The following is a 22,042-nucleotide window of genomic DNA, read 5'->3' on the forward strand; positions in this document are numbered from 1 at the left end:
AAGTTCCTAACTGTCAGGGTGGTCAACGAGTGGAATAAATTGCCAAGGGAGGTTGTGGAATCTCCATCACTGGAGATATCTAAGAACAGGTTAGATAAATGTCTATCAGGGATGGTCTAGACAGTACTTGGTCCTGCCATTGGGGCAGGGGGCTGGACTCGATGGCCCCTCGAGGTCCCTTCCAGTCCTAGTATTCTATGATTCTATGATCTCTTTGACCTTGTGAACTTCAGCTCCTTCCACTCATGCTCTGCAGATCTCCTAACCCTTTTGTCACATTGCTCCCACTCTTAGTTTATACCTACCTTCATGTTGCCCCACTTGCAGATAAAAGCCTGCTTTTACTTCTCCATCCAATAGCTCCCTAATGCCTTTCAGGGAAATCTCTCTCCTTTCTCTCTCAGCCTGCAGCAGTTCGGGGCAGAGACTGAGTCTTACTGAATGGCTACGTCTACACGTGCATGCTACATCGAAATAGCTTATTTTGATGTAGCGTCATCGAAATAGTCTATTTTGATGAATAACGTCTACACGTCCTCCAGGGCCGGCAACGTCGACGTTCAACTTCGACGTTGGGCAGCACCACATTGAAATAGGCGCTGTGAGGGAACGTCTACACGCCAAAGTAGCACACATCGAAATAAGGGTGCCAGGAACAGCTGCAGACAGGGTCACAGGGCAGACTCAACAGCAAGCCGCTCCCTTAAAGGGCCCCTCCCAGACACAGTTGCACTAAACAACACAAGATCCACAGAGCCGACAACTGGTTGTAGACCCTGTGCATGCAGCATGGATCCCCAGCTGCCGCAGCAGCAGCCAGAAGCCCTGGGCTAAGGGCTGCTGCCCACGGTGACCATAGAGCCCCGCAGGGGCTGGAGAGAGAGCGTCTCTCAACCCCTCACCTGATGGCCGCCATGGCGAACCCCGCTATTTCGATGTTGCGGGACGCGGATCGTCTACACGTGCCCTACTTCGACGTTCAACTTCAAAGTAGGGCGCTATTCCCATCCCCTCATGGGGTTAGCAACTTCGACGTCTCGCCGCCTAATGTCGATTTCAACTTCGAAATAGCGCTCGACGCGTGTAGCCGTGACGGGCGCTATTTTGAAGTTGGCGCCAGTACTTCGAAGTATCTGGCACATGTAGACGCGGCCCATGTGTGTAAAGCAAAACTGACATTCACAGCATTACAGTTTTGTACACATAATAGGGCGGAAGAGCAGGAAAATGACAGAAAATCTATGGTTTTTCATCATTATCTGGTAAGAAGAGGAAGAGAGAGTGTGTCCGCGTGTGTGTGCATGTGTGTACACAAAAGGGCCAACAAGATGCAAAAGAGTTAAATAAAATGCTGGCAAGCAAGTATCTGGAGAAGGTCAAGGCTGGGGCAGCTCTCATTGTAGTTAAGAGGGTCCTGGGAAGTGGAAGTCAGTGCCACTCACTGATCCTGGTAGAGCAGGATAGCCCAGGAGAGATGCTAGATTTGGAGAAGAGCAAGTGGGGCGTCATGTCAGATAGCTGAAGAGTCGAGTGCTTGTTTCAGGCTATTTGCTGACCCTGGCAAAGGCTGGTACTGGAAACAGCAATCCCAGGCCCAGTAAAGCCTGGACTGAAAGGAAACTCCAGATGCACAGATGGGTTTTGTGCACTGTGAATACTCAGACAATAGGGGCAACATCTAGAGGTAGCTGAAAGTATGTAGCCTGTGGGCTACTGCATATGATACACCTGAGCTGTCCCTAGGTGGAGGCAGGCCCCAGGGCACCCCTCACCTGCCCCTCCCCATTTCTTCCTGTCCTTGCTCCACCCCGTCCCCAGAGCAATGCAAGCTGGGGGATTACTAGTAGGGCTGGGTCTGTGGTGGCAACAGGGGTAGTCCCCCTGCACTCACTGTGGTGGTGGGAGCCAGAGAGCTGCAGCAGCCTGCATCACTCCCCTGCCCATCTGCCAGCCTGGTTTGCTCTGGAAGTCGAGTGTCCCAGGCCCAGCCTATTCCCCTCTGCCCCTGGCCCTGAGCTCTGCCGCAGTGGAGCGGAGTTACCCCGCTGGGAGATGGCTAGTGTGGTAATCCTGCTGGCCACCCTGGGCCCTGCAGGTCCTGTCCATAAGACAGCGGAAGTGGCCAACATGGGCCCTCCCAAAGCACGGGTCCTGGGGAGGCTGCCCTTCACCAGCCTATGGATCGGAGAGCTCTTTCATACTCCCATGGCTGTGCCTGGCGTACCCAGGCTGGGAGCCTGTTAGCCCACTGCCTCTATACTTCAGGCTCTTCTAACTGCTACGTTTGCCTCTAGCTGAGAGGTCCCTGCATTATGCCCTGGCATTAGCTCCTTCAGATGCACCTTAACAATAGTGAGTCAACAGATTCAGAGGCAGGTCAGTCACCTAAGACAAAGTCAGTTACAATCTGGCTAAGCTGAGGGGAGAGCACAGACCTCATGAGTCTGGGTTTTGGAAGAGATGGCTTGTCGGAGGAATGCTGATGAGCTGGTTGGAAACGGGTGTGGCTGATGCCCCTGTCTCCTGTGGGGAGAACTGTTGGCTTCTCAGAAAGGAACCTGCTCCAGCACATCCACATCCTTGCCATACTGCGGGGCCCGAAACTGGACACAATATTCCAGATGTGGCCTCAGCAGTGCTGAATAGAGGGGAGCAACCGCTTCTCTAGATCTGCTGGAAATGCTCCTCCTAATGCAACTTAAAATGCCGTTGGCCTTCTTGGCTACAGGGGCGCACTGTTTACTCATATCCAGCCTTTCGTCCACCATAACCCCTGGGTCCCTTTCCGCTGCACTGCTGCTTAGCCAGTCGGTCCCCAGCCTACAACAACGCTTGGGATTCTTCCGCCCCAGGTGCAGGACTCTGCTCTTTTCAGGTCTGCCTTGAGCAACGGGTGGGTGCCTGGCATGGCCAATTGCTAGATTACTTCTTTGCTCAAATGTGGGATAGGAAAGCCAAGAACTCTACCTGAACCCAGTAGAAAGCGCATTGACCAGTTTCCGAGCTGGCTGGATTATCATCCCAGGAAAATACCAGTCCTGCATCTTTCTCCCATCTGCCCCCACAGCTTCCTTTTCAGCATTGCTCTCTCCAGACCTTCCCCATGGCTGGCACATAGAGCAGCCTTCTCTCCTGGCTGCTCAGAGATGGGTTTTGTCAACTGCATCTGCTAGGCACTTGGTGAGGCCCAGTTGGTGGCCTGCCAGACCTGGAGAATGGGTCATTGCCTGCACTGACAGACTGCGAGCAGAGGCGAAGAGCAGGAAGGGGCGCATCTGTGGAAATAGGGATCTTCAGCATTTCCAGAAACTTGAGCAACCCGTTTAAAGCAGCCTGGCAGGAGCCAGCACCTCCCGATTTCACACAGTTCCAGCCTGTGCATTACTCATAAAGGCTGGCACTGAATTAGCACCTAATTCTCATTTATACAGATGCCATTGGGCACTGCTCTGGCAGCATAAAGGAGCCCTGAAGTGCGGTGGGGGGGTAGGGGAGCTGGAACCAACATCTGTTCTGAGGCCCTGTCACAGTGCCATGGACACTTTGGTAGCACGTCCTGTTTCCCACAGCACAGGCACTGAGCCCAAAACTGCCAGGTGCAGAACTTGCCAAGCACCCGCAATCCCCAGTAACTTTGGTGGAACCGAGGACTCCCGGCTATTGTGAGGATATGCTCAGCACTTTTCAGGACGAGCCCCAGGACGTCATGCATCCTGACTCCCCCTCGCGCATCCCCATTCAGAGATGGAGGAATGGACAGATAGGCCTGGGCAACCAGGTGGGACCCCATGGCTTCAGGGACACTGTGTCTGGGGATTAAGGCAGCCAGTCCTCCCATGACCATTGCAAGCTGCTGTGATATCTGGCTTCCTAGGAACCTGGCTTTGTAGGCACTCACAGCGTGAGCTCCTGGAGGGCAGGGTCAGCCGTTTTGCTCTGTGTCTGTCCAGTGCCTGCCACAATGGGGTCCTGGCCTTTACTAGGGCTTGGCATTGTGCTGATGACAGTGGCAATGAGGATAAGTGTGCGGTGCCCATGCACGTGGCTATGGGTCCTGTAGGGAAAGCCTGTGCTCACTGGAAAACCTGAAGGATGTTCTCTCTAGAGATGGTGGGCAAAGGCAGGGACTAGGTGTGTCCTCTGGGTGTCTTTGATTGTTATCACATGTAGAAACCAGCTTATTTCTGCCCTGGGGGTCCATCCACTTGGGCTGATCACTTCTGTCACTCTCACAGGCATTTCCAGAACAGGGGGAGGATGCAGGTTACCTGGACACATCTTCAAGCCCTCTTACCCTCTGTCTGCCCCACTCAGCAGGTGCTGATGTCCCCCGGGGCTGGTTGTGGCACGTCAGTGTTTGGGTGAGACTCCTCAGCTGCAGCTAGCTCTCTGTCTTTGTCCTTCGGGCTGCAGCCTGCTTTGAAAGAGCTCTTGCAAGTCCCAACCCCGCCTGGCAAGGAATGGAGGGAATCCTCCTACCATGTGGAGGGGAGAGGGAATTCTCCCGCCGCTGCTGGGCCTGGACCAGAGAAGGTGGAAGGGTGGTACCCAGTATCTGTGGTGACCGAGAGATTCATCAAGCCCCCTCTTGCCTCTCTTTTCAGCGAGGATGATGCAGCCACCGTGTACCGATCGGCAGCCATGCTCAATATGACAGGCTCAGGATACGTGTGGCTGGTGGGGGAGAGAGAGATATCCGGCAACGCCCTGCGCTATGCTCCTGATGGTAGGTGCTTACATGGTTCTCTGCAAATTGCTGGCAGCGAGTGCTGCGCAAGGGGTCCCAGGTGCGATGGTACTACGCCTACTAACGAGGCAGCTCCCGCCTAGAAGCCCTGGTGGGCCCAGCGTACTTTGCTGGAAGCGCTGGCCTGGCTGTCATGCACACGCTGAGAAAAGAAACAGCTCCTCGGTGCACCCCAGACCAGCAACCCCCAGACCACACGCACAGAAGCAGGTCCGAGCGTGCAGGTACTAACACACCTCAGCCATGATTCCTGCAGCAGACGTGCAGCCCCGGGCACGGCCCGTGCTGGACAGGCACACGCGCACGCAGGCTGTGGCTACACTGCTCCATTTAAAGTGCAGTTGTGGCACCAGCACTGGGCTCAGTCTGACGACAGGGCTGGGGGGCAAAGGGGCAGTTGCACCAGGGCCTGGTGTTTCAAAGGGGCCCAGAGCTCTGTCTGCAGCTGCTGCTACTTTGACAGAGGCAGTGGCTGGAGCTCCAGGCCCCTTTGAAATGCCACCGCAGTGCTGCTCCTGCCGCTCCATGCAGCTATGAGGGGAGGCGGTGGGGCCCAGCCCAGAGATCTGAGCAGCAGCAAAGGGGCCTCTCCCCTTCTGCCATTGGCCCCACCCCTTCCAGGGTACAGAGCTGGGCCTCCCACTCCCACCTTGCCCCAGGGCCCGCAGTGGCTGTCAGCCCCGCTGAGTGGGAGAGAGCTCTCCTGGCGCTGTCGGCGAACCCCTCTGCAAGGGGAGTCTCTAGCAGCACTGGGAGCCTGCTCACACCGGTGCTTTACAGCACTGTGACTTGCTGTGCTCCAGGGAGTTGTCCCTTCACACACCCGCAGGAGACAGAGCAGAGTGACGTGGCCATGTGGACAAGCCCACACATGCTGAGTTCAGGCAGCAGGAACCAGGAAGAAACCAGGAAGCAGGAAGGCAGCATACACCCATCATTGCAGTGTCCTTCCCCTCTCTCCAGCAGTACCCGGTTGGAGGCACCAGGGCACCTGGGCTAGATCTCCCAGGGTTATATCTCTGGTTCCACTCCCAGCTGGCTGCTGCTGCTGTGATGAACCTTCCCCAGCTGATCACTTCCCACGCAAAAAGAGCTCCTCTTTCCTACGGGTTGCGCTTTCAGCAGGCAGCATGTCCTGCTGGTTAGCAGTCAGGTCTCCATGTGATAACGCGCTCCCCACAATTTGGACCCTGATGGTCCCAAGCTCATGCCACAAGTACTGAAAGAATTTCTGAACCCTCCCTGAGCAAACACTCCTTGTCCAAGGCTAGACCAGATAGAGTCTTGCAGAGCTGTGCCTGCTGAAATACGCATGTTTCCTACACATCAGTCGACTTTGGCAGAAACACTGGATGAACCTTTGTGATCAGCATAGGCAACTTGGTCCTCATAGTTCAGATGAATAGCCAATAGACCTGAGTTTCCCCAATATTCTCATGAGAGGTACTCCCAGTATCATATAAAGCACAACTTAATGAAATGTAGTGCATTTCTCCTGCAAGATATGTGCTTTTCCAGAGTCCCACGCAATCTCTGAACTATCCCATCTCCTTGGGTATGGTATGCAGCAGATTTGTAAAGTGCTGTGCCAATACTTAGAAAGACTTCAAATTCTATGAATACTAAAGGCGCCTCATTACCTGAAAAGGGGCCTTCGGAGAGGCCAGATCCAGTGAATAAAGTGGTTAGATGAGAAAAGAGCTCCTCTGAGATGCCTTGGGAAATTATGAATGCAATGGGGCAAACTAACAGTCTATAATGGTTCACCCTGTCTAGCCATGCAGTGCAATTGAGGGTCCAGTAATGACCACTGCAATTCTCCACAATGATCGCTCTGCAACTGCTGATTTCAAAAGTAACCCTGGAACAATATTTCTGTGCATGTCACTTTCTGGGTGAGTGCAGCCCTGACCACCAAATATAACTTTGCAGAAACCTCTTCATCTGTATCAACTCTCAAATGTCCTTCCTGTTCCACATCCAGGGTTGCTTGTCCCAGCACTGAGGGGATGATAATCCAAGTTTCTACGTATGAGATACATCAAATAGCACATTTCCACCATGAGCTCAGAATGAATTTTGTGGAGTGTAGACAAAGCTTTGTTAAGGACTGGGTCTGGCCAGGCTCCTTGTAGAACACATATCATCCTGCACAGCTCAGCAACTTGGAGAGTGCACCAGCAGCCCTCCCTGAGAGCGCTAGCCTATCAGGCCGCCAAAAGCCCCACGTGTACTCTGCCATTTGAATAATCCACCACGACAGCCTCATATGTAGCAAATCAATAGCCTTATAACAGAGACCTAGAATAGGCAAATGGTCATTTTTGAAGGTGAAATGTTTTCTCACTAAGTAAACTTTGAAGCATGTAATAGCAAAAACCATTACCAAGAACTCTAGCTCAGTCTAAGAATATTTTCCTTCTGTTGGGTTGCGAGTATGGCATGCAAATATAATCTCATAGAGCAGAATTATGCCCAGACACAGTTAAATGCATCCATCTGAACCACTGTGGCGTGCATGAATTAAAATAAGCCCAGGACTGGACCTAATGGAGGGGTTGGGATGGGTTTCAAAAGCCTGCTTTGCTTCTTTAGTCCAAACTGGCTGGCCCTGGCCCTGGTCCTGGGTTAAATCCCCCAGCAGTTTGGCAATGGTACTAAAATGGGCAAAGCACAGCCACCTATGTACCAAGCTAGTCCAAGGAATAAACTATTACCTGTGATCAGCAGGTAATAGTAACAAAGTGACAGCTTGTAGCCATTCAGGTGCTGCAGTCACTGGCTGGCAGAGAATGCCCTGATATCTACAGCATTTTTTGCAAAACTGCATTTGGCCTTCTTCAACTTGACCTCTGCTGGGTTGGGTTGGCTTAGAACCTGGTCGAGAAGAGCATTATGCTGAAAAAATCTTTTAGCAAAGCTGAGAATGTCCTCAGAATAGCAGCGTGTGCCTTGGATATTATCAAGAAGCTGAGCTACCAATCTCTGAAACACTTCAGGAGCAGAGACTAAGCCCTGCCAAGAGATCTGCCTGAGTAAAGCATCTGAAAGGAACTGCCAGGCCCTAGCCCAACTGTTTCTTTTATACCAGCCTGCTGGCTCCTGATTGGCTGCAGCAGGGTCAGGTGCTCTCTCCTGCCTGTGGGACCTCTTTTCTGCTCCTCTTGCAGGGATGAGGTGTAGCAAGACTGCTGGCATCCATCCCATCACACCTCCTGTCTCACCAAAACTAACGAGCAGCCTGAAGTGCACTCAGTAGAGAGCAGAAAAAAGGTCTGTTTTAGGCTGACCTGGCAATAGAAAAGTCTGTTCCTTTCCCCTCGTGCTTTTTCTCCTTGCTTGTTCTCAGTTTGATGTGGTCGTCATTCCACCCTGCGCTCTGACCTCACCTGTACAGGTATCGTAGAATCATAGAATCATAGGGCAAGAAGATCCAGGAAGAGGCAGAGAAGCTGTCTTGGAACCAGAATATCTCCATTCCACTGCTGTGCTTGACCCCCTTTCCTTTCCTCTCTACTTTACGGTTGATGATCCAAGTAGGAATTGAGCAAGTGTGGGAAGTTGCAGAGACCTTGTGGGGAAAAGCAGCCTTTTCATAGACTCATAGAACCGTAGGGCTGGAAGGGACCTCAGGAGGTTGTCTAGTCCAGCCCCTGCTTCAAGCAAGATCAACCCCAACTGAGTCATCCCAGCCAGGACCTTGTCAAGCTGGGACTTAAAAACCTCAAGGGATGGAGATTCCACTACCTCTCTGGGCAACGCATTCCAATGCTTCACCACCCTCCTGGTGAAGAAGTTATTCCTAATATCCAACCTACACCTCTCCCATCTGTAACTTCGGACCATTGCTCCTTGTTCTGCCATCTGACACCACTGAGAACAGTTTCTCTCCCTCCTCTTTACAGCTCCCCTTCAGGAAGTTGAAGGCTGCTATTAAGTCACCCCTCAATCTTCTCTTTTGTAAACTAAACAAGCCTAAATCCCTCAGCCTCTCCTCATAGGTCTTGTGCTCCAGACCCTTCGTCATTTTTGTTGCCCTCCACTGAACCTGCTCCAGCAAATCCACATCCTTTTTATACTGGGGGGCCCAAAACTGGATGCAACACTCCAGATGTGGCCTCACCAATGCTGAATAGAGGGGAACAACCACTTCTCTAGATCTGCACGAAATGCTCCTCCTAATGCATCCTAGTGTGCCCTTAGCCTTCTTAGCTACAAGGGCCCACTGTTTACTCATATCCAGCCTTTCGTCCACCATAACCCCTAGGTCCCTTTCCACTGTGCTGCTGCTGAGCCAGTCGGGTCCCCAGCTATAACAATACTTGGAATTCTTCTGTCCCAAGTGGAGGACTCTACACTTCTCCTTGTTGAACTGCATCGTAAGCCCCTCCTTGCACAAACTGGGGTTTGCTGAAGCAACCTCATGTAATTTCTGTTGCATCCCAAGCACTCATTGCAAGAGCAGCAGTCAAGTACATAAAGTACTTGCAGGAGGGGATTCCGCTAAAAAACCACTGAGGCTTGTGAAGCTAATTCACTGGGTTATAGTTGTTTTGTGTTGCAGCAATGAGTTCAAATAGTTACTAACCAAGATTATTTCTCTGACAGCTTCTAAGGGGACAACGACCGCTTTAGCTGGTATCACTCCCAGATTCACTCCCCAATCCCTTGCCCAGAGCCAACACCCAAGCTTCAAAAGGCTTCTGCCAATAGTAGTGCTGCTGCAGCCACTTCTGCCTCTCAAAACTTGCGTCAGTGTTGGGGTTTCCACAAGCACCGTCCACCTGTCTGTTGCCTGAATTCCCAGGGTGTTCCCCAGGAGACCTACCATAGTAGCAAAGAGCCTTCCTACAACAGGCGAGCGGCAGCCAGCTAGCCTCAGCTTCAGTCTAACTCCTGCTCCGTCAGCACCAAGGTTTGTAGGATGGGTCTCCCATGGTCCTGAGTTTGCTGGCCTCTTGGTAGAACCCTGCTAGCAAAAGGCTCTGGGTCCTACTCCAGAGATGGTGAGATGGACCTGCAGTGAGGACACGTCCACCTGGAAGTCTCTGATCTGTTCCATGCTCTCTATTTGCTGCAGGGGTGATCGGTTTGCAGCTCATTAATGGGAAGAACGAGTCAGCTCACATCAGCGATGCTGTCGCAGTGGTCGCTCAGGCTGTGCATGATTTATTCGAGAAGGAGAATATCACAGACCCCCCAAGAGGCTGCGTTGGGAACACCAACATCTGGAAGACAGGCCCTCTTTTCAAGAGGTACTTAGGCTCCTGAACTGCCTCCTACTTTCTGCTCCACTTGTTTGATTATTTACTGCCACACATTACTCTGGTAGGACCTGGGTTATGAGTGTTCAAATATGTTTGAAGAGGCAGTGTAAATTAGTGGCTGGAGCACAGGGCTCCATGCCAGCCTCCCTGGGTTCTGCTGCTAATTCTGCTGGTGCTTTAATCTATTGATGAGTGAAGGAGGGAAGGGGATTTGAACTGCTACTTGATGTTTTACCTACATTTTTGTGATTGTGTTACTCTGGATGAAAAGTAAACCCATAAAGAATAATTAAGAGCAACAACCACCATGGCAGGGCCTGGGCACAGCCACTTCCATTCTGATCATCTCTTTTCAGATGCTGATTTCCCTAGGAATTTGCTTTCTGTTGGACATCTGTGAATCCCAAGGCCATTTGCAAACTCTGGGCACACACTGCTCTGTCAGTTTTGGACTAATAGAGAATGAAATGAATATAAGCCATAATCTTGTTCACGGTTAAAAAAAAACAACAGCAGCAACTTTGTAGTTAAATTTGTGCTACAGCGCATCAGCTTGAAACTTCCCGTGGGAACAGACCCCACGGGGGAGTAGCAGATAGAGCTGGGGGGATGGTTTCCACTTAGAAAATGTCTGCATTTTAGAAAACGTGCAGTGTGCAAACCAAGTAAATCTGTCTGTGAAATCAGGAGCATTACACCTTGCCAGCCTGATTGGCCTGATAGGACATAAGGGTGCTCTTCAGTGTTGGGGCACTTGGGTGAGCTACAGGCTGTGATTCTCAGCTATGCAGCTGTGTGGCGTTGCAGGATCTCAAGGTTGCTTGGGAAAAGGCATGAATTCGAATATTCTTTCAGCGTCTGGTGCTCTCTGGCTGCCCAGACTAGCTCAGGTGGTCTGGCTCATTCTGATCTGCTGCATTGGCTCCAAAGACCACTTCATAGAGGAACACCAGTTCCATGAGGTTTGAAACCTCAGGGGTAGCTCCTGGGTTGGTTGCAAGCTGCTGGGGCCCATCTAGCCTAGGGAAATCAGCCCCGCAACTTCTATCTCTTTGGTTATTAGAATGTCTGATCTCCCAAGCTACCAAACCTCTTCCCCACTCACAAGGCTGCCTTCTCACTGAGCTGCCACCCGCCCTGCTGCCCTGTGGGCTGGGAGCAGAGTTCATGAAACTTATCCAAGAACCTAAACATGGCTCTTCTTCATAGAGTGTTGATGTCATGCAAGTACACGGAGGGTGTGACCGGGAGAGTGGAGTTCAATGAAGATGGGGACAGGAAGTTCGCCAATTACAGCATCATGAACCTGCAGAACCGGAAACTGGTTCAAGTTGGGATTTACAATGGCAGCCACGTACGTATGTTTGTGCAGGGAGAGCCGGCCGTGGAGGTGCAGCGCCTGCACCAGGCATCTAATGTCTCTCTCTCCCTCTCTCGGTGATGCTCACAGGTCCTGCCCAATGACCGGAAGATCATCTGGCCAGGTGGAGAGACAGAGAAACCTGAGGGCTATCAGATGTCAACCAAACTGAAGGTACCCACAAATGACTGAGCTGGGTGAGCTGGATCCTGGTGGCAGGACTGATTTTCTGGGGCCTGAGTCTCTGTTCCACTAAGAATCCTCTATGTCTCTCCAGCAGCATCAAGGGGCCACAGAGCGGGAGTGCAATAAGTTACTTAGAAGCACGTCAATACCCACCGCCCAGACTCTTGCAGAGCAGTGTCAAGGAGCTTGAATGTAACTGAGATGCAGGCCCAGACTCATCCAGTGTTGTCTTGTCTATTTGTAAATGGGTCCCTAAGCCAGGCTGTCTGGCACAGGTCCTGGGTCAAAGCTGATGGGGATTTGTTTTAGCTTCAGCTGGTGTGACCTAGTGGATAGAGCACTGGGCTGGGATGCAGGAGACCAGGTGCCCTTTGTGGTTCTGCCGCTGGCCTGTTGGGTGACCCTATATAAATTACTTTGCTAAGTCACTCTGCAGTGCGTCTGGAAGTCACAAATGGAGCCCAGCGCAAGGTAGGATGCTCCCAGCCCCGGTCCTCCCTAGCTCTCAGAGGTTAAAGGGGCTTTGGGCTGGCTGTTAAGGGTGGTGACCACGGCCCTCTCTGACCATAGCACACCAGGCAGTCACCCACAGCCCCCACCCAGAAGGCTTTCCCCCCACAAACCAGTGATGTCTGTCCATGGAATTCGACATTCACTTCTATGCTGCTGGTGGCAGCGTCACCTTCTGAGTTGGTTGCCTGGCCAGCAGCTGCTGCTGTCTGGCTGCCCAGCTCTGAAGGCAGAACAAAAATAAGAGTGGCACGACTGTGACCTCCCCCTCAGGTTTCACTGTTTGTGACATGCTTTTCATGACTGTGGATTTGGTGGAGCCCTGTTTATTGGGAATGAGCACCCTGGTGTTCCTGCCACTAATGAGTTAATCTGAACAGGCTGGACAGTTTGTGTTTTACTGGGGTCTGGGGTATGTCCCCCACCCCTCGGGGAGTGAGAAGGGCCCTCGCAGAGGCTCAGGCTCTGAGGCAAATGGGCGTTTTTGCTTTTTGCACAGATTGTGACAATTCACCAGGAGCCCTTTGTGTACGTGAAGCCTGCCCAGGCTGACGGCACATGCAAGGAGGAAGTTACCATCAATGGAGACCCTGTTAAAAAAGTCTTTTGCACAGGACCCAATGAGACCGTTCCAGGTGAATGTCCAGTGTAACAGCAACTCGTCAAAAAGCAGGGGGAGCCCAATCCAGTTCTGTGACCTTCAGGCCTTTAAAGGGAGCAGCTCACTGGCAAATATGTGAGTGTGTGGCCAGGGCAGAGAGCACCCAGGTCAGCTTTTCCCCATTGGGAGTTGGGAACCTCAGGGGTCCCTGTCCAGCACTAGGCAGCTGTCAGTGCCAGTCTTTCCCCTCTCTAGTTCCTCTTCTTCTGCGTACTCCCCTCTCTCTCAGTCTCCTCGTGCCTCTTTCTTTCCCTTATTCACTGGCACCTTCTTGGTTCTGTCCTTATTTTTGTCTCTTCCTCCATACCATAACAGCCTACCCCTTGGAAGTCCGTTCCAACGTGGGAGGCTACTTTACCTTCCTAAATTCCCCTGCAGTGTGACTTGAACTCTGGGTTCTCTTTCATTTCCGACCCTGCATTGTGGAAGTGTTGCTGTGGGCTGTTAACACTCCACTGCATTCCACCCCAGTGACAGATGCATTTCAGTGGCACTGAAAGGTTCCCTGTGTAGCTCCAATAGGGCACTAACCTTGCCATGTCACTGCACAGATACATTACAAATCAAATATGTCCGGCTGTTTCCTGCTTCTGAGTACAGCGCTACAAAGAGAACTCATGGCTGTGACTTCTTCACCCATGCCAAATACATGGCAGAACATTTACTGGTGCACTTGAAATTATCCCCACACGAGAGCTGCGGTGTGGCGCAGAGCGGATGTTTTCTCTCTGCTCTTACTAAACTTGTGCCTCAGCTCATTATTTCGCACTACGCCGGCATTTGTGACGGGTCTCCCCCTGCTCCGCAGGGCTTGCTAGGTTCTGCTGGTGTAGGTGCTGAATTCTTTGTGATCTTTGTGGTGCTACATGAGCACCCCTCATCCATACTCCCTTCTGCAGGCCGCCCCACTGTGTCGCTGTGCTGCTATGGCTTCTGCATTGACCTCCTCATCAGACTTGCAGGGGTGATGAATTTCACCTATGAAGTTCACCTGGTTGCTGACGGTAAATTCGGCACACAGGAGCGGGTGAGTTTGGCCAAGCTGTGCTGATGTGGGAGAAATAGGCATGGGCCACTGTTAGCTGTGAGAAGCCTGAGCCAAATCCCCCTCTCTGCCCGCTTGGAGAAGCTGCCTGTGGAGGCGAGCACCTTGGGGCCTGTAGCAGAGTGGGGTGACACTCCTGGCTGGCTTTTGCAGGTCAACAACAGCAATAAGAAGGAGTGGAATGGGATGATGGGGGAACTCCTGAGTGGCCAGGCAGACATGATCGTGGCCCCCCTCACCATCAACAATGAGCGTGCGCAGTACATCGAGTTCTCCAAGCCCTTCAAGTACCAGGGCCTCACCATCCTGGTGAAGAAGGTAAGGGTGGGCGCAGCCAGTGCCAGCCAACATGCCCCCCAGAGACAAGCATAGGCAGAAATGCCATAGCTTGGACATGGGCCCCACCCTTCACAGGCAGCTAATGGCTGCCTCTCTTCTAAGAAAGAGACCAGGCCCCGGAAGGCTGGAGAATGGACACGGCCCTGGTCCCTCTTTGCTGGGCAGAGGCTAAGCTCCTGCAGAGGCTGAATGCAAATGAAGTGTCTCTGGAGCCTGCCCTTTAAAGCAGTGACTACAGCTGCTTGCCTGGCCTGTGGGAACAGGTTGAGCCTTGGGTCCCTCTTGCTTCTCTCCAGAAGAACTCTTCGGCTCGTCCTTGCTCCAGAGTGCGGAGAGACCATTACATTCCCAGCTGGGGGGCTGAGGGCTGCTCTGATTCAGGACCAGAATCAATGCTCCCATCTGTCTTTCCTCTGAGGCAGTATGGGAGTGTTTCCCACAGACTGCCCGGGTGGGGGCTGCCTTCCTAGTGCCACGGCATTGTCTCCAGCTACATGGCGCCCTCCGAAGCAGAGGTGGGGCAGGAGGCTGGGCTGGAAGCAGGGCTGCAGAGTGGAGGATTGGCAGGGCTTTGGCTCCAGCGAGATGCCAATGCTCCTTCCCTCTGCTCCCTCTGTGCAGGAAATCCCCCGCAGCACCCTCGACTCGTTCATGCAGCCTTTCCAGAGCACGCTGTGGCTGCTGGTGGGACTTTCGGTGCACGTGGTGGCCGTGATGTTGTATCTCTTAGACCGGTTCAGGTACAGGACTTTCGGGGCAGAGGGCACTTTGGGAACACTGGGCAGTGGACAGGGAGGAGATTCATGTGGGAGCTCGACCTGAACCCTGCTTGACGCAGGGCTCCCCAGAGAGCGCTGACTGGAGCTGAGCCTGGTGCATTGCTGTTGCTGCAGTGTTTGGCTGCACTGGGTCCTGAGTTCTGCAGCTCGACACCCAGGGGAAGCTGGCTTGGGCCAGATACTGGGGTGATGCTCCAGTTACTCACTCCACCCCTAGAGCTCAGCGCTGGGGTTCAAGTCAGGGCAGGCTCAGCAGACTCTTGGATTTGCAACCCTCATTGGCCCAGAGACCCCGTGCCCAGCCCTTCGGGCGGCATGACGCCCACCTCGTTGTGAAGCACTGCACCGGGGGTGCCGAGTCCGTCCCCACTCACAGGGGGTCAGTGGGCTGTGAGACAATTGTTTAAGGCCATGGGCACGGGTGAGATCAGAGGCTGCCTGTGAGGAGCCCGGGGCCCAGCAGCCAGGGAAGGCCTGAGCTGCGGGAGGTGGCTCTGTCCGTGGGGCTGGGGATGCGGAGGGCGGTGCAGGAGCAGACCCGGCCACAGCAAGTGGTGCCTGTTTTACAGCCCTTTCGGCCGCTTCAAAGTGAACAGCGAGGAGGAGGAGGAGGACGCGCTGACCCTCTCCTCGGCCATGTGGTTCTCCTGGGGGGTGCTGCTCAACTCGGGCATCGGCGAAGGTGAGACCGGCCCCAGCCCCAGCGGTGCTCCGGGCCCTGGGCAGGAGGCCTCCCGCCACCTGCATGGCTGGGGGGGCGGGGCTGGCAGGTCACCCTGGCGTGACGTTCCCAGTCGCGCTGGGGTCAGCCACGTGATCCCCATAGCGCAGGCGGCAGGGTGGGACTGGGCCGGGCCACGGGGGTCCTTTTCCATCAGTGGGTGCCAGCGCCATGGGGCGCCCTGAGTCCTGCCCACTCTGCACAGTTCCCTCCTCACTGTGTCGCACTCCTAACTCCGTCTCCTCACCTCCCGTAGGTGCTCCCCGGAGTTTCTCGGCTCGGATCCTGGGCATGGTGTGGGCCGGCTTTGCCATGATCATTGTGGCTTCCTACACTGCCAATCTGGCTGCCTTCCTGGTGTTAGACCGGCCTGAAGAGAGAATCACGGGCATTAATGATCCCAGGGTAATTAGTGGGTGTCTTTCTGAGAGGCACTGTGCAGCATGTGTCCTGAGCCACGGCCATGGAGTACGCACCTCCTGGCCAGGTAGCAGCCCCTGGAGCTGGCTGGTGCCATCAATCCTCTGAGCCTCACACACAAGCGTTCCGGCTTCTCCCATGAGGCGTAATGGCCAAGGCAGCTATTGGGCCCCTCCAGACCCAGCCAGGCAGTCCCTGTGCTGGCCACCCTAGCACCCCGTCCGCCCCAGACACTGCTCCAAAGAGCCAGTGAGAGGCCCAGGGTAAGGCTGCTGCTTCATCTCACCTGAGACATGGGACCTGCCCTAGACAGCACCCTGCTCATCTGCTCTTTCTGCTGCTTCCTGGTGGGGGAGAAGGGCCACAGCCAGATTATGGAGACATGAGAAGCAACACTGACAAGCTTGGGCAGGAGAGGGGAGGGGACTGTTGGCAGCAACAGTTTTGGGAGCAGACACAACCCCAGCCCTAGCGCTGTGAGACCACTTGGGATAAGACTCAGAGGTGGAGGAGGAGGTGCAAATTTGGCATGTGCCATTGAAAGCGGCTGCAAAGCTGTCAGCCTATGTTCTGCACAAACGCAGGATGATGGGCCTTAGCATCAGTTATAACCTGGTTCTCCCAATGACTGGTGCAGGCCCTTCCATGGAGCAGGGACAGAGAATGGACAGCCAGCCGGCCAAGGGGCAATCTTGTCCAGAAGTAGCACCATTCAGGGTGCAGTGTCAGCTCTTAGGGAATGTGAGCCAATTACCTTGATTGCTTAAATCGCTGCTGTGGCAGGGCAGAGTCTCACCACGTTTTACAGACCTAGCTGAGCCACACGTTCTGCCTCACTGTGCCTGCGGCTGAAGTCAGCCAAGCCAGACGCACAGCAGACAGGGCCCACGAGCAGTGTTCAGGGGCATTGCAGAGGAGCGACGAGATTTTCAAAAGGAGTCACAGGCCAGGCTCTGGCTCATGAGGACAAGCGAATGGGGGCTGGCAGCTGGGCATGCAAGGCACATATCCTCCCATTCCCAGCTCCCCACGCCTGTTGGCTCCAGCTGCTCCCCTGCACAGCACACTCAGCCTGGCTGTCCCCTTCCTTGCAGCTGCGGAACCCCTCCGACAAGTTCATCTATGCCACAGTCAAGCAGAGCTCTGTGGACATTTACTTCCGGCGCCAGGTAGAGCTGAGCACCATGTACCGGCACATGGAGAAACACAACTACGAGAGCGCCGCCGAAGCCATCCAGGCTGTCAGGGACAAGTGAGTGAGGGCTGAGCTTTAGCTGACTGCCTGGGCGTAGGCCATGCAGGGAGGGTGCTGCTCCCAGGCTCTCTGGTGGTCGGGGCTGTGGCTCTGGTTCCTGGTCAGGGTGTAGTGCCCAGCGCAGTGTGGGGAGCCAAGGCCAGCCTGGCTGTAGGGCCACAGAAGCATTTCTCCGAGGAGAGGATGGCCTGGGTGGCTGTGGGCAGGGCCCTGGCACTCAGGGAAGGCATTTCCAAAGCTGTATTGTGTCCCTGTGGAGCTGCAGGTGTAGCCGGGGCCTGTTCTCTGTACAAGGCTTCACTGGAGCTGGTGGGGCCAACTCTGCTACTTCTTAGGGGAACCAGGGCGGAGAGAGCTGATCCTCGTGCAACACCAACAGAGCCGGGTTGCCAGCCCCAGGGATAGAACCTGCTAGCACAGGGGCTAAAGCCCTGCACGCAACCATGGGAGCTAAGGGCCAGCTGCCTCTCAGCCAACGCTGCACAGCAGAGACTTCACTCACCCCAGATAAGGTCTCAGTGCCTCTGGGCACTACACTGGTATGAGCGAAGCTGTTCCAGTCAGCTGTCTGCAGACCTGTCCTAGTGCTCTAAGTGGCAGGGCCCAGGGGGTGTAGGACCTGGGTGTGCTAGATCTGTAGGGGGCAGGGCCTAGGGGGTGTAGGACCTGGGTGTGCTAGATCTGTAGGGGGCAGGGCCCAGGGGGTGTAGGACCTGGGTGTGCTAGATCTGTAGGGGGCAGGGCCCAGGGGGTGTAGGACCTGGGTGTGCTAGATCTGTAGGGGGCAGGGCCCAGGGGGTGTAGGACCTGGGTGTGCTAGATCTGTAGGGGGCAGGGCCCAGAGGGTGTAAGGCCTGGGTGTGCTAGATCTGTAGGGGGCAGGGCCTAGGGGGTGTAGGACCTGGGTGTGCTAGATCTGTAGGGGGCAGGGCCTAGGGGGTGTAAGGCCCGGGTGTGCTAGATCTGTAGGGGGCAGGGCCCAGGGGGTGTAGGACCTGGGTGTGCTAGATCTGTAGGGGGCAGGGCCCAGGGGGTGTAAGGCCTGGGTGTGCTAGATCTGTAGGGGGCAGGGCCCAGGGGGTGTAGGACCTGGGTGTGCTAGATCTGTAGGGGGCAGGGCCCAGGGGGTGTAAGGCCTGGGTGTGCTAGATCTGTAGGGGGCAGGGCCCAGGGGGTGTAGGGCCTGGGTGTGCTAGATCTGTAGGGGGCAGGGCCCAGGGGGTGTAAGGCCTGGGTGTGCTAGATCTGTAGGGGGCAGGGCCCAGGGGGTGTAAGGCCTGGGTGTGCTAGATCTGTAGGGGGCAGGGCCTAGGGGGTGTAGGACCTGGGTGTGCTAGATCTGTAGGGGGCAGGGCCCAGGGGGTGTAAGGCCTGGGTGTGCTAGATCTGTAGGGGGCAGGGCCCAGGGGGTGTAGGGCCTGGGTGTGCTAGATCTGTAGGTGGCAGGGCCCAGGGGATGTAAGGCCTGGGTGTGCTAGATCTGTAGGGGGCAGGGCCTAGGGGGTGTAGGACCTGGGTGTGCTAGATCTGTAGGGGGCAGGGCCCAGGGGGTGTAGGGCCTGGGTGTGCTAGATCTGTAGGGGGCAGGGCCTAGGGGGTGTAGGACCTGGGGGTGCTAGATCTGTAGGGGGCAGGGCCCAGGGGGTGTAAGGCCTGGGTGTGCTAGATCTGTAGGGGGCAGGGCCCAGGGGGTGTAAGGCCTGGGTGTGCTAGATCTGTAGGGGGCAGGGCCTAGGGGGTGTAGGACCTGGGTGTGCTAGATCTGTAGGGGGCAGGGCCCAGGGGATGTAAGGCCTGGGTGTGCTAGATCTGTAGGGGGCAGGGCCTAGGGGGTGTAGGACCTGGGTGTGCTAGATCTGTAGGGGGCAGGGCCCAGGGGGTGTAGGGCCTGGGTGTGCTAGATCTGTAGGGGGCAGGGCCCAGGGGGTGTAGGGCCTGGGTGTGCTAGATCTGTAGGGGGCAGGGCCCAGGGGGTGTAGGACCTGGGTGTGCTAGATCTGTAGGGGGCAGGGCCTAGGGGGTGTAGGACCTGGGTGTGCTAGATCTGTAGGGGGCAGGGCCCAGGGGGTGTAGGACCTGGGTGTGCTAGATCTGTAGGGGGCAGGGCCCAGGGGGTGTAGGACCTGGTGTGATGGGGTTCTGGGGTCCCCCAAGCTCTGCACCCTGTCCGCAGGCAGGAGAGTCTCTCACTCAGCAGGAGAACAGCGGGTTTATTATCCGAGAGGACACAGCATCGTAGAGAGGAGTCAGTACAGCAGGCAGAGACAGCCAGTCCCATCCATGTTGAGGAGAGGAGGCCCCGAGGGGCCCCCAGAGCTGGGGCCTGGCCCCCTCCTTTGCCTCGCTCTCCCTCAGCCCAGACTAACTGCTTCCAACTCCCAGTTCCAATTCAAACCCCTCAGGCTCCACCTCCTCCTTTGTCTGCAGTACAAAGGTGTTACCTGGTCATCAAGGTTACCCTCAGCAGGAGCCTCACACCCTATGTGAGCCGCTCACACACACACAGGTATCCCCCACTCCATCACATCTCTCCCCCCTTCCAGACCGAACTGAGCGGGGTCACTCAACTGGTGACCTGGGGAAGTTCGGGGCTCTCCTCTTGTGACAGGGCATCGGCTGTACCCTCAGTGCTACCCTCGATGTGCACCACCTCCACGTCATAGTCCTGCTGGGGGAGGCTCCAAGTCAGGAGCTTGGTCTTGGCCCTTTTCATGTGATGCAGCCGGGCAAGTCCCTTTAGTTCCGTTGGGTTGGTTGGTCTCGCTGCTTCGGCCCTGGTCCGTCAGCCATGTTCTCAAGTCGGGCGGGCAGAGCCCATACAGATGCTGCAGCACCAACAGATCAAACAGGTCTTTTGTGGTCTGGGTCCTGCCCCATCTGACCACCAGCCCACACAGCTGCTCCAGCAAATGTCTGGAATTCAGTTACAGTCCAGTGACGGAAGGTACAAATGCTTCCATCCTTGGCATTTAGCCAGACCACCACAATGGCTGTGTGCCTCAGTTTCCCCTTCCATGCCACACAATAGGTTTGGAATGTTCCTTCTCATGTCAGAGGTTGCAAGACTAGTTACAGGGAACAATGGTGACATTTCAGACTTACAGACTCCTTCAACATACAATTCATGCTTCTACATCAATGTCATCATGTCACATGGCTCTTTTCAAACATTCAGTGCATGGTACAATTCTACAGCTTTTGGTAGCAGCACCCCTTGGTTACAGCAGTCAGCGTGAGTAACAGAACAAACCCATTGCAACTGTACATTTACGTTGCTCTTTGGTAGACCACAACTTTTGTGTAACCTCCTTGAGAATCTGGTATTTTGGGGATAAATGGCTGAGGCCTTTCTTAGCACCATCAAGTTCTAATCTTCTCCCTTGCCCCCTGGGGTGGAAATTTGATCTCTCTGGCTGTGCCCTCCCTTCTAACAAGAGCTGGGCCATTGATGATCTCAGGGAGACGGCCCCCTTCCTCCCAGTCTGGGAATTTGCAAACCAAACTGCTTTCTGAGAGTTGTTTTGTGAGTCCCAGACGCAGAATCCACATGAAGGAATCCCTGTTTATCCCTTACTGGCCCACCAGGCCCACAGCTCCTTCGTCCTTCCACCTCCAACTACTGCCTCCCCATGGAATCAGAAGTGGAGTCCAGTATAAGAATATACGTGTTTCCACCATCTGGAGATGGGGAATTGCTGGCGCTCTCCTGCATCCTACAGAGATTGACTGTGCAGCTGTTTTACTTGGTTCTCACAGGGCTGCTCACATTCCCTGATAGTTTTTACTTTACTTGCACCAGCTTCCAATTCCTGAGAAACTTTTACACTACCTGCTTTGGACCCTTCCAGAGCACAGCCAGTGGTTTCACACTCAGGCAGGTCCTGGCCATCAGGAGCTGAAACAAACTTCTCCCCAGGCAAAGGGCTGCTCTGGTGCTTACAGACAAGCACCTTTCCTGTTCACTCTCCTTCACCTCACTCCCATTTTCTGCAGTCCCCACAGACGGGTCAGGAAAAGTTTCAGGGAAATTCTCTTCCTCAAGAGCTCCCCCAAACAACAACTCACCCCTGTCTGGTTCCACAGGGGCACTGCTCCCTTGAGCCACAACCAGCTCCTGGGTTTCACCTACACCCAGGATCACTTCTGGCCCATCAGGCAGATTCCCACGTAATCCCCCTCCAGGCAGACAGCCAGTACCACCGGACAGAAGGTTAGGATCCCTTTCCTCCCTTCTGCTACCAGCTCCTTTATCTTCATCAGTCAGCGTAACTCCATTGCCCATCTGTTCTTGTGTCCTGGCGAGAGGATGACTCTGGTAGGACAGAGTCCTCTCACCCCCTCCCAGTAACACCTCAGCATCAGGCAAAGAACAAGTACCAGAATCGTCTGGTCTCTGGGATTCCCTGATGATACTAACTGGATTAGACCGAGTTAAAGCATCATCCCCCCTGAGAGACACAGAGGCAGGCCCACTTCCCATCTGGGCTTCAGCTGCCCTCAGATCCAGCTCTGGGATCTTGGCTCCATCTCGAGCCCCCACAGGCTCAGGCAAAGGATTCACTTCCCCAGAAGCAGAAGCACTTTTCTTGCACCAAGGACCAGTGTCCTTAGCAGGGACACCACTGCCCATTCCAGAGCCACTCCCTCTGTTCCAGCCCCCATGGCTGGGTTTAGGCACACCTGGAATGCTCTTTTCTGGTGGTTCCTTCTCCAGCCACCCCAGGCTGGGGAATCTTCCACAGACAATGGGCT

The 22,042-nt window shown here is 54.6% G+C and overlaps 1 protein-coding gene across 1 annotated transcript in view; it reads left to right on the forward strand.

Moving 5' to 3' along the window:
- GRIN1 (glutamate ionotropic receptor NMDA type subunit 1) overlaps positions 1-22,042 on the forward strand; it is a 96,208-nt gene that overhangs the window by 55,657 nt on the left and 18,509 nt on the right. The window contains exons 8-18 of the mRNA XM_075015847.1: positions 4,605-4,726; positions 9,828-10,002; positions 11,224-11,368; positions 11,465-11,548; positions 12,570-12,705; positions 13,631-13,758; positions 13,930-14,094; positions 14,737-14,855; positions 15,464-15,576; positions 15,872-16,020; positions 17,130-17,287. Coding sequence (XP_074871948.1) covers positions 4,605-4,726; positions 9,828-10,002; positions 11,224-11,368; positions 11,465-11,548; positions 12,570-12,705; positions 13,631-13,758; positions 13,930-14,094; positions 14,737-14,855; positions 15,464-15,576; positions 15,872-16,020; positions 17,130-17,287 — 1,494 coding nt within the window. The remainder of the gene's footprint in view (positions 1-4,604; positions 4,727-9,827; positions 10,003-11,223; positions 11,369-11,464; positions 11,549-12,569; positions 12,706-13,630; positions 13,759-13,929; positions 14,095-14,736; positions 14,856-15,463; positions 15,577-15,871; positions 16,021-17,129; positions 17,288-22,042) is intronic.

This window comes from Carettochelys insculpta, chromosome 21, assembly GCF_033958435.1.
Source record: "Carettochelys insculpta isolate YL-2023 chromosome 21, ASM3395843v1, whole genome shotgun sequence".
Taxonomy (NCBI): domain Eukaryota; kingdom Metazoa; phylum Chordata; order Testudines; family Carettochelyidae; genus Carettochelys; species Carettochelys insculpta.